The 26,746-nt window shown below is 43.5% G+C and overlaps 1 protein-coding gene across 5 annotated transcripts in view; it reads left to right on the top strand.

Annotated features, from left to right (window-relative positions):
* Window positions 1–26,746, top strand: part of gpp (DOT1 like histone lysine methyltransferase grappa) — a 277,074-nt gene that overhangs the window by 117,867 nt on the left and 132,461 nt on the right. For all 5 annotated transcript variants that reach the window (XM_071666497.1, XM_071666499.1, XM_071666495.1 and 2 more), the window contains 3 exons: window positions 11,958–12,098; window positions 13,538–13,713; window positions 21,236–21,513. In XM_071666497.1, the coding sequence (XP_071522598.1) occupies window positions 11,958–12,098; window positions 13,538–13,713; window positions 21,236–21,513 (595 nt within the window). The remainder of the gene's footprint in view (window positions 1–11,957; window positions 12,099–13,537; window positions 13,714–21,235; window positions 21,514–26,746) is intronic.

Raw genomic sequence — 26,746 nt, 5'->3', positions numbered from 1 at the left:
GAAATGGCACTGACTGTGGGAGAGATAATGGTGGTAGTGACTGGTGGAAAGATGGTAGGTCATGAAGGATGTTAGGGGTGCTCGTTGGTGCTTTGCTCGCTTTGTGGCTGAAATGAAGTTGGAGGAGGGCATTCCTCGCCGTTGATTGGTGAAGACTTGCGGTAGGGAGGAAAAGGGTAAAAACAAGGAAAGTTTTTAAGAAAAGAAAAAGTCGAGGAAAAGTGGGGGGAAAAAATTCTGGCATCAGCTTGAGAACCGGGCCGTGTTTTGTGATTGTTCTGAGGGATCTTCTGGTAATTGCTGGTGACTAGAAGTCGTCGGATTTTGTTTTCGTGGGAATGCATACGTTGACGTTTATTACTGTGTTGGTGTCTACATGTCATGTTTGTGGCGGTGTGAGTTGAGGAGGCTGGCATTGTCGTTTGAGGTAAGTTGCCCCTCCCCATCTTGTCATGTGAGGTTAGTTGCCCCTCCCCATCTTGCCATGTGAGGTTAGTTGCCCATCCCAGCTTCTCATGGGATAAAATCTTCCCACCACCAGCTTGTCATGGGGTGTTAGCTGCCCGCCCTAGCCTGTCGTGTGAGGTCTTTTATAGCCAGTGTGTGTACGATGGCTGTGGGCTTACCAGTATCTTGTGGGTTCTTAAGGCTTCTTGGCCTGTTTAACCATTGGTCATGGTCAGGGAGTGTTGTCTAGCTCGCTCACCCGGTCCCCATTGAGCTCTAGCTGTTTTCTGCCTGCTCTCATATGGTAGGTTTCGTTTGGCTCACTCTCACTATAGCTGTCGTCTGGCTTACTCCCACTCTAGCGGTCGTCTGGCTTACGCCCACTCTAGCGGTTGCCTAGCTTACTCCACTCTAGCGGTCGCCTGGCTTACTTTCACTCTAGCGGTCGTCTGGCTTACGCCCACTGTAGCGGTTGTCTGGCTTACTCCACTCTAGCGGTCGTCTGGCTTACTCTCACTCTAGCGGTCGTCTGGCTTACGCCCACTCTAGCGGTTGTCTGGCTTACTCCCGCTCTGTGGTTGTCCGGCTTACTCCAGCTTTGGCTGTCGTCTGGCACAATTTCTCAGTTTAGTTGTCGTCTGATTCACTATCCCAGTGTAGCTGTCGTCTGTGCCAAACTCCCACTGAATGGCTCCCTTCTACTGTAGCTGTCGTCTGGCCCACTCTCCCACCGTAGTAGCAGTCGTCTGGCTCACTCTCCCACGCTCCCTTTTCCGTCCGAGTGGAGGAATTTATGGGTCTATAAAGTTGTTTTTATTTCCCAGTATTTTGTACAAGCTGTCCAGAGAAGGAACGTTTTTTTTTTTTGTTGTTGAGTCATAAACTCCTTGCACATCAGTATGACCATTGAGCACGAAGGCACGACCCTCGAACACGACGGTACGACCTTTGGTATGATGACCTGGTCATCACGCACACATAGCGGTGTCGCGCCGTGATCAGGGTGTTGACACGTCCAACTTCCGTTACCCTCCCCAGATGGCTGTGACCAGTCAGGTTTAGTCATGTGTGTAGTTAGTCTGTTGCACAGACATGCTATACATACAATGTATAGCATGCCTTTCAGTGTATTATGAATAGCCGTAACGTATACTGGCCTACCTATGCAGGCCCTGGTTTGTTGACGGTGGGTGGGGAAGTTGTGCTTTGGGAGGGGTATGCCAGTGGTTGAGGGTTGTTACTGAAGATTCCAGTCTCCCGAGGGCTGCAGTGACTGGCCCAGCTGACTGTCTGCCCGGGCCAACGTCTGACTCAAGGGTGGGGTGGAATGGTTGAACTTTATGGTGGTATGGCGGGGACGTGGTCGACCACTGGGTAGGGCTCTACAACACTGGTCGGGGTTCCACCGCCAATGGTCACCACCACCACTGGGGTCAGGGGTCCACACTATTAGACTCCTCCACTACCACGGCGCCATAGCTATGTATAGGTAGGGACTCGATCACAACTGGTGAAGCTCTGTCACCCACCAATAGGGGCTTCACCAGCACTGGCCAGTCCCGCCACCGTTGGTCTGGGTTGCACTACATCTCTGGTCGAGGTGGTTCCACCGCCGCTGGTGTGGCTGCACCACTCGTACAGTGTAAACACATGATGTCGGCCGTACCCAGGCTGTGACGTAACTCGTCTCACATGTTGACTCACGTGTTAATGTCGGGTTGTGTTCCCCATCATCCTCTTGCTCATGACTCACAGGTAATGGCTGGAGGTTCGTGCTCTGCTCTGGTTTTTCAGCGAGACTTTTACCGTACGATTTTTCTGTAATCTTGTATTTAAATGTGTTAGTGGAGGGTGGGCCCCGAGCGCGCCACATGTCTCCCCCCTCCTCCCCCCCTCTCGGCCAGCATGGACGCTCCCCCTTGTCCAGCATTCTCCTGCACCGAGGATGCAAGTGTATTAAGGTGAGGCCAGTGGGTCAGAGGCGAGTGAATGGGGGGCTTAATGAAGGTGTGGGGGAGGGAAACGTAACGTAATATTAGGACGCGAGTTGTACTGGCGGCGGTTATCTGATGATCCGGAGGGACAAGTTAAGGACAAAGAAACAAGAAGTCAGTAAAGACGGTAAGCCTGGCGGGCAACCGCTCGTACTCCCCCACCCCCCCAGGGCCCTACCCAGGGCAATCCTCTCCTCCCCCCCCACCGTAGGGTTACCCCCCCTCCTCCCTCCCTCCCTCCCCTCCCCACGGCACGCCACTATCGCCTCCCCTCCCCCTCCCCAGGTGAATGGCCGTTCCCGAGGAGAAACGTTGACATTGTGTGTGTGTGTGTGTGTGTGTGTGTGTGTGTGTGTGTGTGTATAGGGGCGGGCAGGACGGCAGCCGCACTGCACGGACGGGCAGGATGGGGGTCCTGTAGCGTCCCGCCATGATGATGGGAGGCTGGCCTCACCTGGGGAGTGACAGTGACAGTGATGGTGGTAGCGTTTCGCCCCTTCCCGCTGGTGGCTGCTCATGCTGGGAGGAGGAGGAGGAGGAGGAGGAGGAGGAGGGAGCTTCTGAAGTAACACCATGTCTGCTGTTGCTGGGGTTGTGGCTTGTGAGATGTCACCAGGTGCCTCAGTTTATTGCTGAGGTTGTCACTTGTTGCTGGGGTTGGAATGGCGGTAATACCAACACCATCAATGGCGGTAATACCAACACCATCAACCCAGTTGTTGCTGGGGTTGTAGTGGTGTTGAATAATATCAACCCCATCAACCCAGTTGTTGCTGGAGTTGTTTTAGTTCTTGCTGCAGCTGTTTTTGTTGATTCTTGTCTTCCGTCTGTTGACCCCTCCCTCCCCTGGGGTCACGTTCCTTCCTACCTCTCCACCTAGACCCTTCCCTTCCTCCCCTGGGGGTCACGCTCCCTCCACCCGGATCCCTCCCTCCCGCTCTTCCAGCCTGACGCTTCCATCCATCCCCTGGGGTCATGCTCCCTCCGGCTCCACCCCGACACCTCCCTTTCTCCCCAGGAGTCATGCTCCCTCTTACTTCCTCACCTGGATCCCTGCTCCCCTCCCCTTGGGGTCACGCTCTTTCATGCCCTTCACCCCTGACCATTTTCTCCTTCCTGTCCCTTCACTATGACCCCACCCTCCCTCTCCTGGGGCCATGCTCCCTCCTGCCATTCCTCCCAAATCCTGCCTCCCTCCCCTGGGGTCACGCTCCCTCCTGCCTCCGCCCAGATCCCAGCTTCCCTCCCTCCCATAGAGTCACACTCCCTCCTGCGCCTGTCTTGGGGTCAGGCTCTCCAGGTTACTGGTAGAGGGAAGTCTCCCGTGTTGGAAGACCTCACCACACTCCTGCTGGAGCATTCACCTGAGGAGGCACACCACGCCTGCTGCTGGCGTGGTGTCTTGGGTGGGATGATCTTGGACCACTGGTCAAGTTAAGTGACGGGACGCTTCCGTTTTGAGGTGGCCGGGGGTTGGGGTGAGGCTATTAGGGGGAGGAAGGTGGAGTGGGGAGGGAAGTTATGCTCCCCGCAGTTCACAACTAGCAAAAGGTCAGGGTCAGCCCTGCAGATCCCTAGAGTGGGAAAGGAACCCCCCTTTTTAGGATGGTGTGCACCTCTAGAGTGGGGTAGGGACCCCCCCCCCCCTTTAGGATGGTGTAGGCCTTAAGAGTGGGGAAGGACCCTCCTAGGATGGATACGACTCCCAGAATAGGAAAGACCCTCCTAGGATGCTTAGGACCTCTAGAGTGGGGAAGGACACCCTCAGGATGACTAGGGCCTCCAGAGTGGGGAAGAACCCTCCTAGGGTGATTAGGACCTCCTTAGTGAGAAAGGACCCTCCTAGGATGACTAGGGCCTTTAAGAGTGGGAAAGGACCCTCCTAGGTTGACTAGGGCCTCCAGAATGGGGAAGGGCCCTCCTTGGATGAGTAGGACCTCCACAGTGGGGAAGGACCCTCCTAGGATGATTAGGACCTCTAGAGTGAGGAAGGACCTTCTTAGGATGACTAGGACCTCAAGAGTGGGGAAGGACCCTCTTAGGATGACTAGGACCTCAAGAGTGGGGAAGGATCCTCGTAGGAATGGGGGAGGACACCCACCTTCCTCCCTTCAGGTCCTCAAAAGGCTACTGTCTGTCGTGACCTTGTGGGGGTGTTGCTTACACACGGGACCCCACTTGCCAGGAAGGCCAATTGGGGTACACCTCCTGCTGCAGTTTCTGCTGCTGGGGAGGACCAGTGGCTCGGGTAGTAAGGTAGACGCTAGAGGGTGGCACAGACTGGAAGAATAGGCTGCAGGTTGGGGAGGGCCATGGCATGGGCTAGTGGAGAAGGCTAGAGGCTGGGGAGGGCCAGGGGCTGGGATGGCTGGAGTCTTAGAGGCTGAGAAGGGTCAGGGATTTGGGGAGCGGAGGTTAGAGTTTGTGGTAGGAGAACAAAGGCGGGTTGGGGATGAAGGTGTTGAGTGGGTTAGTAAGGAAGATGGAGGGTGGGGTATGGAGGACGGGATTGGGAGGAAGGTGGAGGGTAGAAAGGGAAGGAAGTTGAAGGGTAGGTTGGTGTGTGGAGGAAGATGGAGAATGAGATGTTGTAGGTAGAGGGCGGGATGGTGTAGGGAGGAAGATGGATGGTGGGATGATTTAGCGAGGAGGATGGAGGGTGTGGTGATATATGGAGATGGAGGGCGGGGTGATGAAGGGAGAAAGATGAAGGGTTGGGTGGTGTGGGGAGGGAGATGGAGGATTGGGTGGTTTAGGGAGGAAGATGGAGGGGTGGGGTGGTGTAGTGAGGAAGATGGAGGGATGGGGTGCTGTAGTGAGGAAGATTGAAGGGGGGGGGGGTGAAGGGAAGGAGATGGAGGGATTAGGTGGTGTAGGGAGGAAGATGGAGGGCGGGGCTATGAAGGAAGGAAGATGGAGAGGCGGGATGGTGTAGGGAGGAAGATTGAGGGGCGAAGTGGTGTAGGGAGGAAGATGGAGGGGCCGGGTGGTGTAGGGAGGAAGATGGAAGGTAGAGTGGTTGGGAGGATCAATACAGCAAGATGTACATCAGCCGCTCTCCTGCTTCCATCACTGACCTACCCCTCCTGGCTGCTTTCAGTCATTCTTTCCTTTTGCCACCATTATCATTATATCTCACCTATATTATTATCTTCACCTCTGCCACTGTTATCATTATCTTTCATCTTTATCATCATATTCCATCATTGTCGTTCTCTGCTACCATTGCCATTGGCTGTCACCTGTATCATTATCTACCATTATCATCATCTCTGCCACCATTGTTATTACCTGTCACCTTTATCATTATCTTAAACTATTATCATTATCTCTTTTACCATTGCCATTACCTGTTACATTTATCATTATCTCTTAGCATTAATATTATCTCGGCCACCATTACTTTTACCTTTCACCTTTATCATTATCTTCCACCATGATCGCTATCTCTGCCATCACTGCTATTATCTATCTTTATCGCATTTTTATCATTCCTTTGCCTCAATTACCATTTCTCTTTCAACATTATAATTTCTTATGCTACCATTATCATTCCCCCGTGCTACAATTATCATTCCCCGTGCTACCATTATCATTCCCCTGTGCTACCATTATCATTCCTTTTGCCGTATTATCATTACGTGTGCCATCAATATCATTCCTCTGTTGATATCATTCTTCTGCCACCAGTGTCATTTCCTTTGCCATTATTATCGCTCCTCGGCCACCATTGCCATTTCTACTGCCACCGTTATCATTCCCTCTACCAACGTTATTATTCTTTTGTTACCATTATCGTTCCACTATCACCGTTATCATTCTTCTGTCACCATCATCATTCCCTCTGCCGCCTTCACCTTTATTCCTGGCCAGCACAACATTACCTGCCGGACCATTACCATGGCTTCATTCCCCACCAATATTCTTCTCTTCACCTTGACAATTCTCTTCAAAGGAAACACCGGAAGAATATCGGACAGTGTTCAGTATTACAGGAGGTCCGTGGCCCTGGTCTACGCCTGATGGTATGTCTGTATATATGTAATTCTGGCAGTCTGTGGCACCATTTCCGGTGGAAGGCGTTTGGCAACAACGTTATACTCTGACGGTGACGGCAAGTGGCGGGAAGTACGTACACGAGAGTCTTAACGCGGGAAATTCAAGGCGGGAGTTTACCACGGATGTGTCGTAGTTTCCCGCGTGGGTGAGGACCCTGAGGAACATCCGCCATGCCAGTGTCTTTTTGTGTGTGTGTGTGTGTGTGTTGCCTCCCTGGTGGTCTTAAGGTCGCCGGGCTTCCTTGTCACATCCGTGAGGGCTAGTGGCTCGTCTGGCCCAGTTGCGGGGCGAGTTTAGTTCATTTTCATTTATCGTTAAACTTGATTTGGTTAGTACGAAGGTTTGCTCAGGTATAGTTGAGGCAAAGTGGCTTAAACTTAAAAAAAAAAAACAAGACATTTTAAGTTTTGATGCAACAAAATGTCTTTTTCGTGTGCTTGTTTGTTTCGCTTGTGGTTGGCAGTTATCTTTTTTAGTTTCAGGGGACCATGTCGGGTGTATTACTTGTTGCAACACATATTTTATCAAACGATGGGTGTTTTTGGAATAGGTTCATCACAACCTGACAGCCAAACCCAGACCTGGGAACCCTCATATGTGTCAGCAAAACAACTGGATGCTGACATGCCTGAGGATTCTTTATTTGTCAGCTAGACAGCTGGGTGCTGACATACACCTTTAGACCCTCATATGTATCATTCAGACAGCTGGATGCTGACACACACCTGGAAACCCTCGTATGTGTCAACCATTGGACTGAGTCCAGACACACTTCTGGGGACTTACACTTGTTGGTTGGTCAACTGGATTGACAGGCACTGTAGAACTTCTTATGTGTTGAATGATACTTTTGATACTTTTAAGGCACTCATGTTGATATTGCTTTGGATGACCAGTCTTAAGATTTCTTTAATGCTGCTTTAATTTCACGAAACCCTACCTGTTATTATTTGTTGTAAGTTAAGACAGGTTTATATAGTTGTGTACAGTGAATGTGTGGGTGAGGAAGGGGGTGGGGGAGGTGTTGTTGGCAGCCAAGCACAAAAAGTTCATGGTGTTCCCGGACCAGGGTGGGCCCCAAGGCCCAGTTGTCGGGTTGCCGATTTAAAAACTAGTCAGTCGGGATGTGTGATGATCCCTGCACCCCTGCACTTTATTAGCTAGGGCATATAATTTTATTAGCTAGGGCATGTGATGATCCTAGTACCAACATGCATTTCTGACCAGGGCATGTGATGATTCCCACATCCACACACACTTGGGGCATGTGATGATTTCTTCACCAGCAAGCACACAGTGTTGATTAGGGTTTGTGATGACCTCCTCACCCAAACACTTTCAGCCAATGCCAGTAATGATCCTCACACCCAATTAACTCCCCTGTTATCTGTGATAATCCACGCACCCACATACTTATCCTAATAGTACATGTGACGATTAAGGCACCCACATTCTCTGCCAGTTCAGGTGATGAACTCTACTCCTTACACTCTGCTTGTGTTTGCAGTGATCCCTTCACGAATGTGATGAAATGCTCGCCCACACACTTTTGTTGCTAGTGTGTGTGATCTCCTCACTTGCACAGTATCAGCCTAAGTGTGTGATGTTCCCAGCACACACTTGTCAGCCTAAGCCCATGGTGATTTATGCACCATGTACTCATCAGTTGCATGTTTAGATAACTTGAAGAAAGAAATATTTAGATACGCCTTTTCAGGAATTTTGCAAGTGCTTTTTCTGTAGTCATGCATTATTTACCCATTTGCAAATAGGATTTCATAGATTTTTTTCTCACATTCTGGCCTGAGGAATGATTAGGAAGAGGAACCGCTTTTGGTCAGTCATTTGTTTAGCTTCATATGACCAAAGCAAGGCTCACTTTCGTGTAATAATCACATCATCAGGGGAGACACAAGAGAGAAATATAACAGTCAATTGATATACATCGAAGAAACGAAGCTAGGACGCCATTTGGTAAACATGTATATATGTATATGTGCATGTATGGACGTGGGTGGGTTGGGCCATTCTTTCGTCTGTTTGCTTGCGCTACCTCGCTTACGCGGGAGACAGCGACAAAGTATGATAAATAAATAAATATAAGTAAATATGAATAAGAGCAAGGTTATTAGGTACAGTAGGGTTGAGGGTCAAGTCAATTGGGAGGTAAGTTTGAATGGAGAAAAACTGGAGGAAGTAAAGTGTTTTAGATATCTGGGAGAGGATCTGGCAGCGGATGGAACCATGGAAGTGGAAGTAAATCATAGGGTGGGGGAGGGGGCGAAAATCCTGGGAGCCTTGAAGAATGTGTGGAAGTCGAGAACATTATCTCGGAAAGCAAAAATGGGTATGTTTGAAGGAATAGTGGTTCCAACAATGTTGTATGGTTGCGAGGCGTGGGCTATGGATAGAGTTGTGCACAGGAGGATGGATGTGATGGAAATAAGATGTTTGAGGAAAATGTGTGGTGTGAGGTGGTTTGATCGAGTAAGTAACGTAAGGGTAAGAGAGATGTGTGGAAATAAAAAGAGCGTGGTTGAGAGAGCAGAAGAGGGTGTTTTGAAATGGTTTGGGCACATGGAGAGAATGAGTGAGGAAAGATTGACCAAGAGGATATATGTGTCGGAGTTGGAGGGAACGAGGAGAAGTGGGAGACCAAATTGGAGGTGGAAAGATGGAGTGAAAAAGATTTTGTGTGATTGGGGCCTGAACATGCAGGAGGGTGAAAGGAGGGCAAGGAATAGAGTGAATTGGATCGATGTGGTATACCGTAGTTGACGTGCTGTCAGTGGATTGAATCAGGGCATGTGAAGCGTCTGGGGTAAACCATGGAAAGCTGTGTAGGTATGTATATTTGCGTGTGTGGACGTATGTATATACATGTGTATGGGGGGGTTAGGACATTACTTTCGTCTGTTTCCTTACGCTACCTCGCAAACGCGGGAGACAGCGACAAAGTATAAAAAAAAAAGATATATATATATATATATATATATATATATATATATATATATATATATATATATATCTTTTCTTTCTTTCAAACTATTTGCCATTTCCCGCATTAGCGAGGTAGCATTTAGAACAGAGGACTGGGCCTTTGAGGGAATATCCTCACCTGGCCCCCTTCTCTGTTCCTTCTTTTGGAAAATTAAAAAAAAAGAAAAAGAGAGGGGAGGATTTCCAGCCCCACGCTCCCTCCCCTTTTAGTCGCCTTCTACGGCACGCAGGGAATACGTGGGAAGTATTCTTTCTCCCCTATCCCCATATATATATATATATATATGTGTGTGTGTGTGTGTGTATATATATTTTTTTTTTTTTTATTATTATACTTTGTCGCTGTCTCCCGCGTTTGCAAGGTAGCGCAAGGAAACAGACGAAAGAAATGGCCCAACCCCCCCCATACACATGTATATACATACGTCCACACACGCAAATATACATACCTACACAGCTTTCCATGGTTTACCCCAGACGCTTCACATGCCTTGATTCAATCCACTGACAGCACGTCAACCCCGGTATACCACATCGCTCCAATTCACTCTATTCCTTGCCCTCCTTTCACCCTCCTGCATGTTCAGGCCCCAATCACACAAAATCTTTTTCACTCCATCTTTCCACCTCCAATTTGGTCTCCCTCTTCTCCTCGTTCCCTCCACCTCCGACACATATATCCTCTTGGTCAATCTTTCCTCACTCATTCTCTCCATGTGCCCAAACCACTTCAAAACACCCTCTTCTGCTCTCTCAACCACGCTCTTTTTATTTCCACACATCTCTCTTACCCTTACGTTACTCACTCGATCAAACCACCTCACACCACACATTGTCCTCAAACATCTCATTTCCAGCACATCCATCCTCCTGCGCACAACTCTATCCATAGCCCACGCCTCGCAACCATACAACATTGTTGGAACCACTGTTCCTTCAAACATACCCATTTTTGCTTTCCGAGATAATGTTCTCGACTTCCACACATTCTTCAAGGCCCCCAGAATTTTCGCCCCCTCCCCCACCCTATGATCCACTTCTGCTTCCATGGTTCCATCCGCTGCCAGATCCACTCCCAGATATCTAAAACACTTCACTTCCTCCAGTTTTTCTCCATTCAAACTCACCTCCCTATTGACTTGACCCTCAACCCTACTGTACCTAATAACCTTGCTCTTATTTACATTTACTCTTAACTTTCTTCTTCCACACACTTTACCAAACTCAGTCACCAGCTCCTGCAGTTTCTCACATGAATCAGCCACTAGCGCTGTATCATCAGCGAACAACAACTGACTCACTTCCCAAGCTCTCTCATCCCCAACAGACTTCATACTTGCCCCTCTTTCCAAAACTCTTGCATTTACCTCCCTAACAACCCTATCCATAAACAAATTAAACAACCATGGAGACATCACACACCCCTGCCGCAAACCTACATTCACTGAGAACCAATCACTTTCCTCTCTTCCTACACGTACACATGCCTTACATCCTCGATAAAAACTTTTCACTGCTTCTAACAACTTTCCTCCCACACCATATATTCTTAATACCTTCCACAGAGCATCTCTATCAGCTCTATCATATGCCTTCTCCAGATCCATAAATGCTACATACAAATCCATTTGCTTTTCTAAGTATTTCTCACATACATTCTTCAAAGCAAACACCTGATCTACACATCCTCTACCACTTCTGAAACCACACTGCTCTTCCCCAATCTGATGCTCTGTACATTCCTTCACCCTCTCAATCAATACCCTCCCATATAATTTACCAGGAATACTCAACAAACTTATACCTCTGTAATTTGAGCACTCACTCTTATCCCCTTTGCCTTTGTACAATGGCACTATGCACGCATTCTGCCAATCCTCAGGCACCTCACCATGAGTCATACATACATTAAATAACCTTACCAACCAGTCAACAATACAGTCACCCCCTTTTTTAATAAATTCCACTGCAATACCATCCAAACCTGCTGCCTTGTATATGTATATGTATATGAATAAAGCGCATACATAAAATAATATGTTTTCACTTTTTCCAAAGTTCATAGATACTTTTGCTCATCTTTTCTTTCTCAATTTCATTAACTTTTATGTATTTCTGTTGAGACCCAGCCTTGATATGGGCTTTTGTATTTACTCAAGGGCAAGTGTTCTCTCCTGTAGTTATGATATACTAAGACTGTTACAACATTTTCATAAACTGGAAAGATGGCAGATGTATTTTATAAATTATATATTCCATGAGTAATTATTTCCTATAAGATCTAGAAACAGAGGGAATCTGTAAATGGCCCATTGATTATATGAGTTATAAACTTGTAAAGTGTGACAAGTTTATTTTCAGAATGAATTGAATGTGGTATGTAGTGATAATTAATATATTAAAATGCTCAGTAAACTGATATGTCCCAGGCTTTAACACTGTATTTATATTTTCTAGGAGAAGGGGACGAGCCTGCCAGCCACTCGCCTCAACAAGCGCCCCTCACGAGGAATGCTCAAGCACATCCTCACACAGATCTACAACCATGCTGTCGTTGACCCAGAGAAACTGAATCAGTATGAACCTTTTTCACCAGAGGTAGGATGTCCTGTAAATGTTGGCTTGATGATGGAATTATATCATTGTGAAGGTTTTATTATGCTTGATCAAAACTATAAAGCTCACTGCTTGCATGTATTCAAAATATTTTGGGCCACATCCCTTAGAATGGAATTTTACTTGTCGCTCACCTCACTGAATGACACACACTTTCTATGTTGGTAGATTAGTATTTATAACCATTGTTCTCTTGATATGATATGATAGTAACCTTTGTTAGGGTCACTGCAATGTTAATGGCATCCCAGTATGATGCTTGGGACTGATATTTACAGAACATTGTAGATAAGTGGCGAAAATCTTAGATTAATATCTTCAACTTTTCATTTTAAGTCTACTCCCATGTGTGTGGGATGATTCCATTGTATATAGGCATGCTTCTTTTGTGGAAATCAGTTTGGAGAGCATTTGTCCCCAGCCTCAACTCTGTAAACTGGTAAAGAACATTTGTGTCCAATTCCTTGCTACTGTGTAGACCTCTTTTATGCTTTTATATGTGAATGAATTTTAGAAGTTGTATGAGAATAGAGAATGTGTAAGAGATGGGGCCCCAGAAGGATAAAACTTTCTCCACATACAGTACAAATAGGTAATTACATATATACACACACCTAACCTTGCTTCACCTTACCTTACCTTACTTTTTTGTCTCAAATATTCCCTTCTGCTCATTTGTGGGGCCCCTGCAGCGCTGAAAGAGCTAGCTATGTCCACCAGATGGGACTACAGGTTATAAAGGGAGGTGATGTTTTTCTTTGTGGGGAGAGAGAGAGAGAGAGAGTGTGTGTGTGTGTGTGTGTGTGTTGGAGAGGGATTGAGCATCAAGTTTTCAGTGTCCTCATTGTGGTAGCTGTGTATTGGGCATGGGGGGTCTTATGATGTGTTGAAACTGTGTGATGGAGCAGTGGGTGGTTTCCAGAGCACCGATGGGGTGGTATTTAAGATTGTATTGAGAGGGTGATTGTATAGTGCTTGTTGGGTCATTTTGATGTATAGTTATTTTGGCCTTTTATTTTTTGAAGTGGGGATCTCTGAGTGTAGATATATTGGGTGTGGCAGGGATCAGTTTTTTGTTCGACTTAGGGTTAGTATTTGGTTTTTTGAGTGGTTTGGATAAGATGGGTCTGTTGCTAAGTTTTGGGTGCCATGCATGTTGACATTACATTGTATTGGGAAATTCTTTTTTTCATTATGTTGACATTTAGTGTTTTTTTATGGGCTATAAACACGCAACCATGAGTGATAAATAATTTGTGGTTGACCTGTGAAATTCAGCATCATTTTAGTCCTCTAAGAATATATCATTTGGTTACCATGGTGTTGCTATTTGCCAGTCGTAAATCAGCACATCTGCTGCGCAGATTTTTGAGAAACATGTGTATGAAAAGATATGTCCATAACTTTGTTTTATGTTGCAGGTTTATGGTGAGACATCGTTTGAGTTGATATGCCAGATGATTGACCAAATTCACATCACGGAGGATGATGTATTTGTTGATCTTGGTTCTGGTGTAGGTCAGGTTGTGCTACAAATGGCTGCCTTGACACTGTGCAGGATTTGTGTTGGTATTGAAAAGGCTGAAACGCCATGCAAGTAAGTGTTTAGCTTTTGTCGATGTCTTTGACTTTTTTAAATGACTTCATTTAACACCATATTACTATACCTTGGAAAATGTAGAGGTGCATTAATACATAAGGTAGTTTGTCATGGCTTTGATTTATGATTACACCTTTTTTTCATATATATCTTTTGTGTGGATAAACCTGTTAGGATCAGTTGGGAAAACATCTTGCTAACATTACATTGAATATTATTCTTTATATCTTTTGGGAGTAGAACTTTATGATTATGACCATTATCTCCAAGCTTAGTGATTTTGATGGGTAAGGTGTGACCAATGATTTCATATTTAGTATAGGATCATCAAAATCGTTTAGGTATTTCACTGAAGAGAGAGTATGGTCCTAAATATGCAAAGAAAGGATTTTTTTTCATATTTAATCGCTGTTTCCTGCATCAGCGAGGTAGCGCCAGGAAACACAGAGAATGGCTCATCCACTCATATACACACATATATATTATTTTTTTATTGTTTTTATTATACTTTCTCGCTATCTCCTGCATAGTGAGGTAGTGCAAGGAAACAGACGAAAGAATGGCCCAGCCCACCCACATACACATGTATGTACAAAAACGCCCACACATGCACATATACATACCTAAACATTTCACTGTATACATACATATACATACTCAGACATACACATATAAGCACACACACACATATATATATGATTTGGTAAACAGAGAAGAGGTAGTAAAAGCTTTGCGGAAGATGAAAGCCGGCAAGGCAGCAGGTTTGGATGGTATTGCAGTGGAATTTATTAAAAAAGGGGGTGACTGTATTATTGACTGGTTGGTAAGGTTATTTAATGTATGTATGACTCATGTTGAGGTGCCTGAGGATTGGCGGAATGCGTGCATAGTGCCATTGTACAAAGGCAAAGGGGATAAGAGTGAGTGCTCAAATTACAGAGGTATAAGTTTGTTGAGTATTCCTGGTAAATTATATGGGAGGGTATTGATTGAGAGGGTGAAGGCATGTACAGAGCATCAGATTGGGGAAGAACAGTGTGGTTTCAGAAGTGGTAGAGGATGTGTGGATCAGGTGTTTGCTTTGAAGAATGTATGTGAGAAATACTTAGAAAAGCAAATGGATTTGTATATAGCATTTATGGATCTGGAGAAGGCATATGATAGAGTTGATAGAGATGCTCTGTGGAAGGTATTAAGAATATATGGTGTGGGAGGCAAGTTGTTAGAACCAGTGAAAAGTTTTTATCGAGGATGTAAGGCATGTGTACGTGTAGGAAGAGAGGAAAGTGATTGGTTCTCAGTGAATGTAGGTTTGCAGCAGGGGTGTGTGATGTCTCCATGGTTGTTTAATTTGTTTATGGATGGGGTTGTTAGGGAGGTGAATGCAAGAGTTTTGGAAAGAGGGGCAAGTATGAAGTCTGTTGTGGATGAGAGAGCTTGGGAAGTGAGTCAGTTGTTGTTTGCTGATGATACAGCGCTGGTGGCTGATTCATGTGAGAAACTGCAGAAGCTGGTGACTGAGTTTGGTAAAGTGTGTGAAAGAAGAAAGTTAAGAGTAAATGTGAATAAGAGCAAGGTAATTAGGTACAGTAGGGTTGAGGGTCAAGTCAATTGGGAGGTGAGTTTGAATGGAGAAAAACTGGAGGAAGTGAAGTGTTTTAGATATCTGGCAGTGGATCTGGCAGCGGATGGAAACATGGAAGCGGAAGTGGATCATAGGGTGGGGGAGGGGGCGAAAATTCTGGGAGCCTTGAAGAATGTGTGGAAGTCGAGAACATTATCTCGGAAAGCAAAAATGGGTATGTTTGAGGGAATAGTGGTTCCAACAATGTTGTATGGTTGCGAGGCGTGGACTATGGATAGAGTTGTGCACAGGAGGATGGATGTGCTGGAAATGAGATGTTTGAGGAGAGTGTGTGGTGTGAGGTGGTTTGATCGAGTAAGTAACGTAAGGGTAAGAGAGATGTGTGGAAATAAAAAGAGCGTCTTTGAGAGAGCAGAAGAGGGTGTTTTGAAATGGTTCGGGCACATGGAGAGAATGAGTGAGGAAAGATTGACCAAGAGGATATATGTGTCGGAGGTGGAGGGAACGAGGAGAAGTGGAAGACCAAATTGGAGGTGGAAAGATGGAGTGAAAAAGATTTTGTGTGATCGGGGCCTGAACATGCAGGAGGGTGAAAGGAGGGCAAGGAATAGAGTGAATTGGAGCGATGTGGTATACCGGGGTTGACGTGCTGTCAGTGGATTGAATCAAGGCATGTGAAGCGTCTGGGGTAAACCAGCTGTGTAGGTATGTATATTTGTGTGTGTGGACGTATGTATATACATGTGTATGTGGGTGGGTTGGGCCATTTCTTTCGTCTGTTTCCTATATATATATATATATATATATATATATATATGTATATATATAGGAAACAGACGAAAGAAATGGCCCAACCCACCCCCATACACAATGTATATACATACACGTCCACACACGCAAATATACATACCTATACATCTCAGTGTACAAATATATATACACACACAGACACACACATATATACCCATGCACACAATTCACACTGTCTGCCTTTATTCATTCCCATCGCCACCTCGCCACACATGGAATACCATCCCCCTCCCCCCTCATGTGTGCGAGGTAGCACTAGGAAATGACAACAAAGGCCCCATTCGTTCACACTCAGTCTCTAGCTGTCATGCAATAATGCCCGAAACCACAGCTCCCTTACCACATCCAGGCCCCACACAACTTTCCATGGTTTACCCCAGACGCTTCACATGCCCTGATTCAATCCACTGACAGCACGTCAACCCCGGTATACCACATCGATCCAATTCACTCTATTCCTTGCCCTCCTTTCACTCTCCTGCATGTTCAAGCCCCGATCACACAAAATCTTTTTCACTCCATCTTTCCACCTCCAATTTGGTTTCCCACTTCTCCTCGTTCCCTCCACCTCAGAACCATATATCTTGGTCAAATCTTTCCTCCCTGATTCTCTCCATGTGACCAAACCATTCCAAAACACCCTCTTCTGCTCTCTCAACCACACTCTTTTTATTTCCACACATCTCTCTTACCCTTACATTACTTACTCGATCAAACCATCTCACACCACATATTGTCCTCAAACATCTCATTTCCAGCACATCCACACTCCTGTGCACAACTCTATCCATAGCCCACGCCTCGCAGCCATACAACATTGTTGGAACCACTATTCCTTCAAACATACCCATTTTTGCTTTCCGAGATAATGTTCTCGACTTCCAAACATTCTTCAAGGCTCCCAGAATTTTCGCCCCCTCCCCAACCCTATGATTCACTTCCGCTTCCATGGTTCCATCCGCTGCCAGATCCACTGCCAGATATCGAAAACACTTTACTTCCTCCAGTTTTTCTCCATTCAAACTTACCTCCCAATTGACTTGACTCTCAACCCTACTGTACCTAATAACCTTGCTCTTATTCACATTTACTCTTAACTTTCTTCTTTCACACACTTTACCAAACTCAGTCACCAGCTTCTGCAGTTTCTCACATGAATCAGCCACCAGCGCTGTATCATCAGCGAACAACAACTGACTCACTTCCCAAGCTCTCTCATCCACAACAGACTGCATACTTGCCCCTCTTTCCAAAACTCTTGCATTCACCTCCCTAACAACTCCATCCATAAACAAATTAAACAACGATGGAGACATCACACACCCCTGCCACAAACCAACATTCACTGAGAACTAATCACTTTCCTCTCTTCCTACACGTACACATGCCTTACATCCTTGATAAAAACTTTTCACTGCTTCTAACAACTTGCCTCCCACACCATATATTCTTAATACCTTGCACAGAGCATCTCTATCACCTTTGTCTTATTATCCCTGGGGATAGGGAAGAAAGAATACTTCCCACGTATTCCCTGTGTGGTTGAGAGAGCAGAAGAGGGTGTTTTGAAATGGTTTGGTCACATGGAGAGAATGAGTGGGGAAAGATTGACCAAGAGGATGTATGTGTCTGAGGTGGAGGGAACGAGGAGAAGTGGGAGACCAAATTGGAGGTGGAAAGATGGAGTGAAAAAGATTTTGAGTGATCGGGGCCTGAACATGCAGGAGGGTGAAAGGAGGGCAAGGAATAGAGTGAATTGGAACGATGTGGTATACCGGGGTCGACGTGCTGTCAATGGATTGAACCAGGGCATGTGAAGCGTCTGGGGTAAACCATGGAAAGTGTGTGGGGCCTGGATGTGGAAAGGGAGCTGTGGTTTCGGTGCATTATTACATGACAGCTAGAGACTGAGTGTGAACGAATGGGGCCTTTGTTGTCTTTTCCTAGCGCTACCTCGCACACATAAGGGGGGAGGGGGTTGGTATTCCATGTGTGGCGAGGTGGCGATGGGAACAAATAAGGGTAGACAATATGAATTATGTACATGTGTATATATGTATATGTCTGTGTGTGTATATATATGTGTACATTGAGATGTATAGGTATGTATATTTGCGTGTGTGGACGTGTATGTATATACATGTGTATGTGGGCGGGTTGGGCCATTCTTTCGTCTGTTTCCTTGTGCTACCTCGCTAACGTGGGAGACAGCGACAAAGCAAAATAAATAAAATGAATAAATAAATATATATATATATTTTTTTTTTTTTTTATACTTTGTCGCTGTCTCCCGCGTTTGCGAGGTATATATATATATATATATATATATATATATATATATATATATATATATATATATATATATTCTTTTCTTTCATTCAAACTATTCGCCATTTCCCGCATTAGCGAGGTAGCGTTAAGAACAGAGGACTGGGCCTTTGAGGGAATACCCTCACCTGGCCCAATTCTCTGTTCCTTCTTTTGGGGGGGAAAAAAAAAAAAAAAAAAAAAAAATAATATATATATATATATATATCTGTCAGCGGATGGAACCATGGAAGCGGAAGTGGATCATAGGGTGGGGGAGGGGGCGAAAATTTTGGGAGCCTTGAAAAATGTGTGGAAGTCGAGAACATTATCTCGGAAAGCAAAAATGGGTATGTTTGAGGGAATAGTGGTTCCAACAATGTTGTATGGTTGCGAGGCGTGGGCTATGGATAGAGATGTGCGCAGGAGGATGGATGTGCTGGAAATGAGATGTTTGAGGACAATGTGTGGTGTGAGGTGGTTTGATCGAGTAAGTAACGTAAGGGTAAGAGAGATGTGTGGAAATAAAAAGAGCGTGGTTGAGAGAGCAGAAGAGGGTGTTTTGAAATGGTTTGGGCACATGGAGAGAATGAGTGAGGAGAGATTGACCAAGAGGATATATGTGTCGGAGGTGGAGGGAACGAGGAGAAGAGGGAGACCAAATTGGAGGTGGAAAGATGGAGTGAAAAAGATTTTGTGTGATCGGGGCCTGAACATGCAGGAGGGTGAAAGGAGGGCAAGAAATAGAGTGAATTGGAGTCATGTGGTATACAGGGGTTGACGTGCTGTCAGTGGATTGAAGCAAGGCATGTGAAGCGTCTGGGGTAAACCATGGAAAGCTGTGTAGGTATGTATATTTGCGTGTGTGGACGTGTGTATGTACATGTGTATGGGGGGGGGGTTGGGCCATTTCTTTCGTCTGTTTCCTTGCGCTACCTCGCAAACGCGGGAGACAGCGACAAAGTATAAAAAAAAAAAAAAAAAAAAAATATATATATATATATATATATATATATATATATATATATATATATATATATATATTTATTCATTTTATTTATTTTGCTTTGTCGGTCTCCCACGTTAGCGAGGTAGTGCAAGGAAACAGACGAAAGAATGGCCCAACCCGCCCACATACACATGTATATACATACACGTCCACACACGCAAATATACATACCTATACATCTCAATGTACACATATATATACACACACAGACATATATATATATATATATATATATATATATATATATATATATATATATATATATATATATATATATATATATATTTTTTTTTTATTATACTCTGTCGCTGTCTCCCGTGTGTATATATATATATACACAAAAAAAAAAAAAGATTAAGGGATTATCCATGGGGATAGGGGAGAAAGAATACTTCCCAAGTATTCCCTGCTTGTTGTAGAAGGTGACTAAAAAGGGAGGGAGTGGGGGCTGGATGTCCTTCCCTCTCATTTTTTAACTTTCTGAAAGAAGGAACAGAGAAGGGGCCAAGTGAGGATATTCCCTCTTAAGGCTCAGTCCTCTGTACTTAACGCTACCTCGCTGATTTGGGAAATGGTGAATATGTATGAAAAAAAAAGGGATATTTTCCCTAATATTGTGGTTTTGAAATGTATGGAGTTATTAAGGTATTGTGAATGAATATGAACAGATGCAAATGATAAGGAATATATATTGTAGTCAGAGCATCTGTATACTTTGAGATGATCCCAGTACATGCCATGTATGCCATGCAGTAAGAAAAAAGTCAAACAAATATTTTAGGCTCCATCATAAGGTCAACAGAGTCTGAGGAGAACTTCCAGAGGAAGAGATGACTGTGTCGTATGTCAACAAAATGGTAAAGGAACTGAAATCTCATATCAGGCCAACAGAGTAGGGCATTTTATCCAACCACAACAAGCTGCATGCACTCTATACAATTAACTTTTTTCCTTTCACTGAAGTTCTCAGTACGCCTTCAGCTCTGATTTAACATCATTTGCCAATTTATATTTTCTCTCAACTTTCATGTTAGAACTTTGCTTTTTCATTCACATTCCTATACATAGACCTTCTAGAATGAAGAGCTAGTTTACATATTACAGTTTTGCATACACCCATGATATCTGAATTATTGTTTTGAAGGTTTTCTACTTCCTCGTATATCCTTCCTTTTTTATCTTATAGTTATACAAATCTAAAAACATTGCAGGAATTTGCAAGTATGCTGCCTACAATGGAGCCCATATGCACCTTTACTGGGAACAGATATTTGTTGTTCTAGTATCCCCAATTTCATCCATGTAAGCTGAGAATGGTAGTTACTGGATCTGCAAATATATTACCTTGCAGTTGAATAGATTCATAAACAGAATGTTTGTGAATTCAAAAATGGTGAAGATTTGACTAGAGAACTAAATTTGAAAAGATAAGTGTGAATGAGGTGTGAAGGGTGCCCACAAATGCATTCTTACTAAAAGCCTTCATAACTTGATTTATGAGCTTACTTTAATTGATATATTTTGAGGAGAATAATTTTGAGTGTTTGGTGTTTCTGTAGCATAAACTAGTTTAGAGAAGGTTTCGTAAAATGCTTGGAGAGGATCCTGATTATATCATCTTGATTTTAGTTTGAGAATAATTGACATGATTTAGATGAATATATAAGATAAACTTATTGGCAGATTTTTTTAGGTACAGATAGCTGGATTATGTCTAGCATTCCTCACTTTTTTTAAGCAGTTCAGAAGTAAATAGATAGAATGGCTTGATATATGAAAAAATTTCATTGATATTACTACCTTTTCAGATATGCTGCAGAAATGGATCGTTTATATACCAAATGGATGAGATGGTATGGCAAAAAGCATGGTGAATATAAATTGATGAAAGGAGACTTTTTGAAGAAAGAGCACCGGGAGGGAATCACTGGATCTTCCATTGTTTTCGTCAACAATTTTGCCTTTGGACCACATGTAGACCATATGCTAAAGGAGGTGTTCGCTGACCTTAAGGATGGGGCTCGCATTGTTTCATCTAAATCATTTTGTCCTCTTAACTTCAGAATAACTGATAGAAATTTAAGCGGTAAGTATGTGTTCAGCCATCTTGATAACATCCTGAGGTAATTCTTAATTTCTATATTTGTTAATGAAATTTTTTTTGTCCACCTGTATTTGAATATCATATTCAGCTTTTCTCATTTGCAGCATAGTAACCTATGTAGAGACCCCCATGAACCCCAAAGCAAATCTGTTAACTTTCATCCGAAAGTAGCTTTCTTAATGTTAGCATATTCTTCCTTTTGGACCTTTTACATTATTGCTATTATCCCTTACACCTGCTCTCTTTTTCATTGCATCTTTGTTCCTCACCTGTACCTGCTTCTTGTTCCAGTATACAGTATTTTTTCTTTCATATCTTCTGCTGTCACTCTTTTCTTCAGGTATTACATTTGCAGGTTTTATTCTACTCATTGTTTCCATTTTGCCTTCGTGCTGGAATTGTCTCCTATCTTTCATTCCTTTATTCAAACAGTCCTTCATTCCCTCATTTATGATAAATTCTCAATCTCTCCACTTCCTTTGCACCAAATTCTGTTTATTCATATCTATACTTACCAAGTACCTGGTTTATTCATAATATTTGCCCCACAACCCTGTCTGTGCACCACTCTATATATTCCCTTATGTTTACAGCCATCTTAACCTTAGATTTCATGCCTAGCCATCCCTTCCTTCTTTGCTAATTATCTTTTTCATGTTCTCTCTTAATTATTCTTTCCCTATCCTTTTCACATGCCCAGACTCATTTTACAGTCCATAGATTGTTCTCACTCTTTTCTCTCTTCCATTCCATTCTTAGTCGGTGATCTGAGTGAATGTCTCTTTTTATTTTTTCAAAGGTGCTCATGGTACATTCTTTTATTTATTATTTATTATATTATTTTGCTTTGTCGCTGTCTCCCGCGTTTGCAAGGTAGCGCAAGGAAACAGACGAAAGAAATGGCCCAACCCACCCCCATACACATGTATATACATACACATCCACACATGCAAATATACATACCTATACATCTCAATGTACACATATATATACACACACAGACGCATACATATATACCCATGCACACAATTCACACTGTCTGCCTTTATTCATTCCCATCGCCACCTCGCCACACATGGAATACCATCCCCCTCCCCCCTCGTGTGTGAGGTAGCGCTAGGAAAAGACAACAAAGGCCCCATTCGTTCACACTCAATCTCTAGCACTCACTCTTATCCCCTTTGCCTTTGTACAATGGCACTATGCACACATTCCGCCAATCCTCAGGCACCTCACCATGAGTCATACATACGTTAGATAACCTTACCAACCAGTCAACAATACAGCCACCCCCTTTTATTAATAGATTCCACTGCAATTCCATCCAAACCTGCTGCCTTGCCGGCTTTCATCTTCCACAAAGCTTTTACTACCTCTTCTCTGTTTACCAAATCATTTTCCCTAACCCTCTCACTTTGCACACCACCTCGACCAAAACACCCTATATCTATTTATATCTATTTATATCTATATCTGTATCTATATATTCGTTCACACTCATTCTCCAGCTGCCAAGCAATAATGCCCGAAACCACAGCTCCCTTTCCACATCCAGGCCCCACACAACTTTCCATGGTTTACCCCAGACGCTTCACATGCCCTGATTCAATCCATTGACAATACATCAACCCCGGTATACCACACCAATCCAATTCACTCTATTCCTTGCCCTCCTTTCACCCTCCTGCATGTTCAAGCCCCGATCACACAAAATCTTTTTCACTCCATCTTTCCACCTCCAATTTGGTCTTCCACTTCTCCTCGTTCCCTCCACCTCCGACACATATATCCTCTTGGTCAATCTTTCCTCACTCATTCTCTCCATGTGCCCAAACCATTTCAAAACACCCTTTTCTGCTCTCTCAACCACACTCTTTTTATTTCCACACATCTCTCTTACCCTTACATTACTTACTCGATCAAACCACCTCACACCACACATTGTCCTCAAACATCTCATTTCCAGCACATCCACCCTCCTGCGCACAACTCTATCCATAGCCCACGCCTCGCAACCATACAACATTGTTGGAACCACTATTCCTTCAAACATACCCATTTTTGCTTTCAGAGATAATGTTCTCGACTTCCACACATTCTTCAACGCTCCCAGGATTTTCGCCCCCTCCCCCACCCTATGATTCACTTCCGCTTCCATGGTTCCATCCGCTGCCAGATCCACTCCCAGATATCTAAAACACTTTACTTCCTCCAGTTTTTCTCCATTCAAACTTACCTCCCAATTGACTTGACCCTCAACCCTACTGTACCTAATAACCTTGATCTTATTCACATTTACTCTTAACTTTCTTCTTTCACACACTTTACCAAACTCAGTCACCAGCTTCTGCAGTTTCTCGCATGAATCAGCCACCAGCGCTGTATCATCAGCGAACAACAACTGACTCACTTCCCAAGCTCTCTCATCCCCAACAGACTTCATACTTGCCCCTCTTTCCAAAACTCTTGCATTCACCTCCCTAACAACCCCATCCATAAACAAATTAAGCAGCCATGGAGACATCACACACCCCTGCTGCAAACCTACATTCACTGAGAACCAATCACTTTCCTCTCTTCCTACATGTACACATGCCTTAAATCCTCGATAAAAACTTTTCACTGCTTCTGACAACTTGCCTCCCACACCATATATTCTTAATACCTTCCACAGAGCATCTCTATCAACTCTATCATATGCCTTCTCCAGATCCATAAATGCTACATACAAATCCATTTACTTTTCTAAGTATTTCTCACATACATTCTTCAAAGCAAACACCTGATCCACACATCTTCTACCACTTCTGAATCCACACTGCTTTGTTGTCTTTTCCTAGTGCTACCTCGCACACATGAGGGGGGAGGGGGAAGGTATTCCAAGTGTGGCGACGTGGAGATGGGAGTGAATGGGGGCAGACAGTGTGAATTGTGTGCATGGGTATATATGTATGTGTCTGTATGTATATATATGTGTACATTGAGATGTATAGGTATGTATATTTGCGTGTGTGGACGTGTGTGTGTATACATTGTGTATGGGGGTGGGTTGGGCCATTTCTTTTGTCTGTTTCCTTGCTCTACCTCGCAAATGTGGGAGACAGCGACAAAGCAAAATAAATAAATAAATATCTATATATATTTATCTATATATTTTTATAGTTTTTCAATGAACTATTTTACTTCCATATATGAAAGGTAGCTGACCTGTACCTATTGACAAATTTCGTACACCAGCAGTCTTACTTCTTTCTCTCATCATGATCACATATTTAGGGTCAGGTTCTTACCTCTTACCAGCCTTGTAGCATCGCACCAACCATATTTTAGAGTTCAGAAAGGATTTACTCTTAAGTTTGAAATTTCAAAATCACTCTCATCTTTTGTTACCTCAGACTGTTTCAGTCTGAACCCTGTATTTTAGCTCACCTGGGCAAAGGCCAAGCTTTTGCCATCATTTGGCTTCCATCATCATTGTCTGTCATTGTTTGTCTTTGTCTCTCTGTCATCCATTGTCTTTATGTTAATTTTTCACATTTGGTCACTTTCTTTAAGTCTGCTGAACCAGGTTTTTTAGTTAGTCCCTTTTCAAAATTATGTTCCATGATCTCAACCACCACGCAAGATAGGTGTTGTTACTAAAATTAGCTGTTTTTACTAGAAGTAATCCATCTGTTAACATTCCACATAAGCTACTTGGCCATTTTGAACTAAACTTGGCTGTAATAGTCTTTAGGTGATCCCATTTCAGAATAGTGTCTAGTGACCCTGACAGCCATTCAAGATAGTAAGTAACAGAAATTTGATCAAATATCTGTAACTTCACATCAAGGCAGAATTGGCTCAGATTTCAGTTGAAGCTAAATGATTATGAATTATTTAACATATAGGTTTTCCTGGTAGATTTGTAGTTTTGCCAAATTTTGCTGTAATTTTTAATGAAAGCATGTTTAGTAAAAAGTTCACCTAAGAGTCTCTGAAACCACTGAGTCAGTTTGAAACACACTCATCAGGATTAGTCCTTGAATAGTCCCTTTTCAGTATTGAGTCTAATGACCCCAGCCACCATCCAGGATGTCTGCTGTTACTGAAAACAGTCTTCACAAGTGTGTCAAGTGACTGACACCCATCCAAGATAGTTGCTGTTAACAGAAATAAAATTTTATTAAATAGCCAGAACTACTTGGGAGTTTCAGTTGAAACAGGCATCAGAGAAATAGATAGAGATAGGACTGTCGGGTGACTGACAACCATCCAAGATAGTTGCTGCTAATAGTAATAGAATTTGATTAAATAGCCAGAAATTTTGAGGAATTTCAGTAGGAACGGACATCAGGGAAATAGATAGAGAGATAGGACTTCCGTATTCTCAAGCAGAATCGCTTAGATTTCAGCCCAAGATTTGTATCCTTGCTATACTGGTGAGGCAACCATAAAATCAAACATACTCATCTTTGCCCTCACAGACAATGACCTTTCCTTCTACACACTCTTCAGTTCATCTGAAATGTTTGTTCCTTCACCCACCTTATGGTTCACTTCATCTCCTAAGTCCCATCTGTTCTCATGTCCATTCCCAGGCACTTAAAACACTCTACATCCTCCAACTTCTCCCCATTAAGATTTAAGCTCAAACCTAAACTAACCTGCCTTGCTCTCTTGCCAAATCCTATCACATTACTTTTATTTACAATAGTTCTTAGCTTCCTTTTATTTTTTTACACTATCAAACTCACACACCAGCTTATACAGTTTCTCCATTAAGTTTGCCAAAGAGCCATGTTATCAGCAAATAAGAATCGACTTACTATGTTAAATATGCAATTTGCTGTATTATTTATCAAGCACAGTATAAGTTAAACATATTTTCATGGGTGCTTTCATCCCCAGGCTTGTTATCATTCTAGCTCATGATAGCTGTTTGACCCACTGAAGAGAATTTTGTTTAAAAGAATGTAAAAAGATATAACTCATTATATTGTATATCAATTTTTAGATTAGATGTTTTGCAACAGGCACTAGTTTCTCCTGGCTCACTGGCATTCTTGCATTCAATAGTTGTTCTTTCTCTTTCACACATTTTCCCATTATTTTTATAGATGTGTCAGTGATTATTGGTTTGTGAGTAGGGAACAGAATATTGAAGAGAATCCTCAACAGTGAATCTTGTGTCAATAAGTACCAGTATTTTGCTAATTCTTTACTATATGACAAA

The sequence above is a fragment of the Panulirus ornatus genome, chromosome 11, assembly GCF_036320965.1.
Source record: "Panulirus ornatus isolate Po-2019 chromosome 11, ASM3632096v1, whole genome shotgun sequence".
Classification (NCBI taxonomy): Eukaryota; Metazoa; Arthropoda; class Malacostraca; order Decapoda; family Palinuridae; genus Panulirus; species Panulirus ornatus.
Note: the sequence above shows the minus strand (reverse complement) of the source record. Positions and strands in the feature narration are given on the sequence as shown.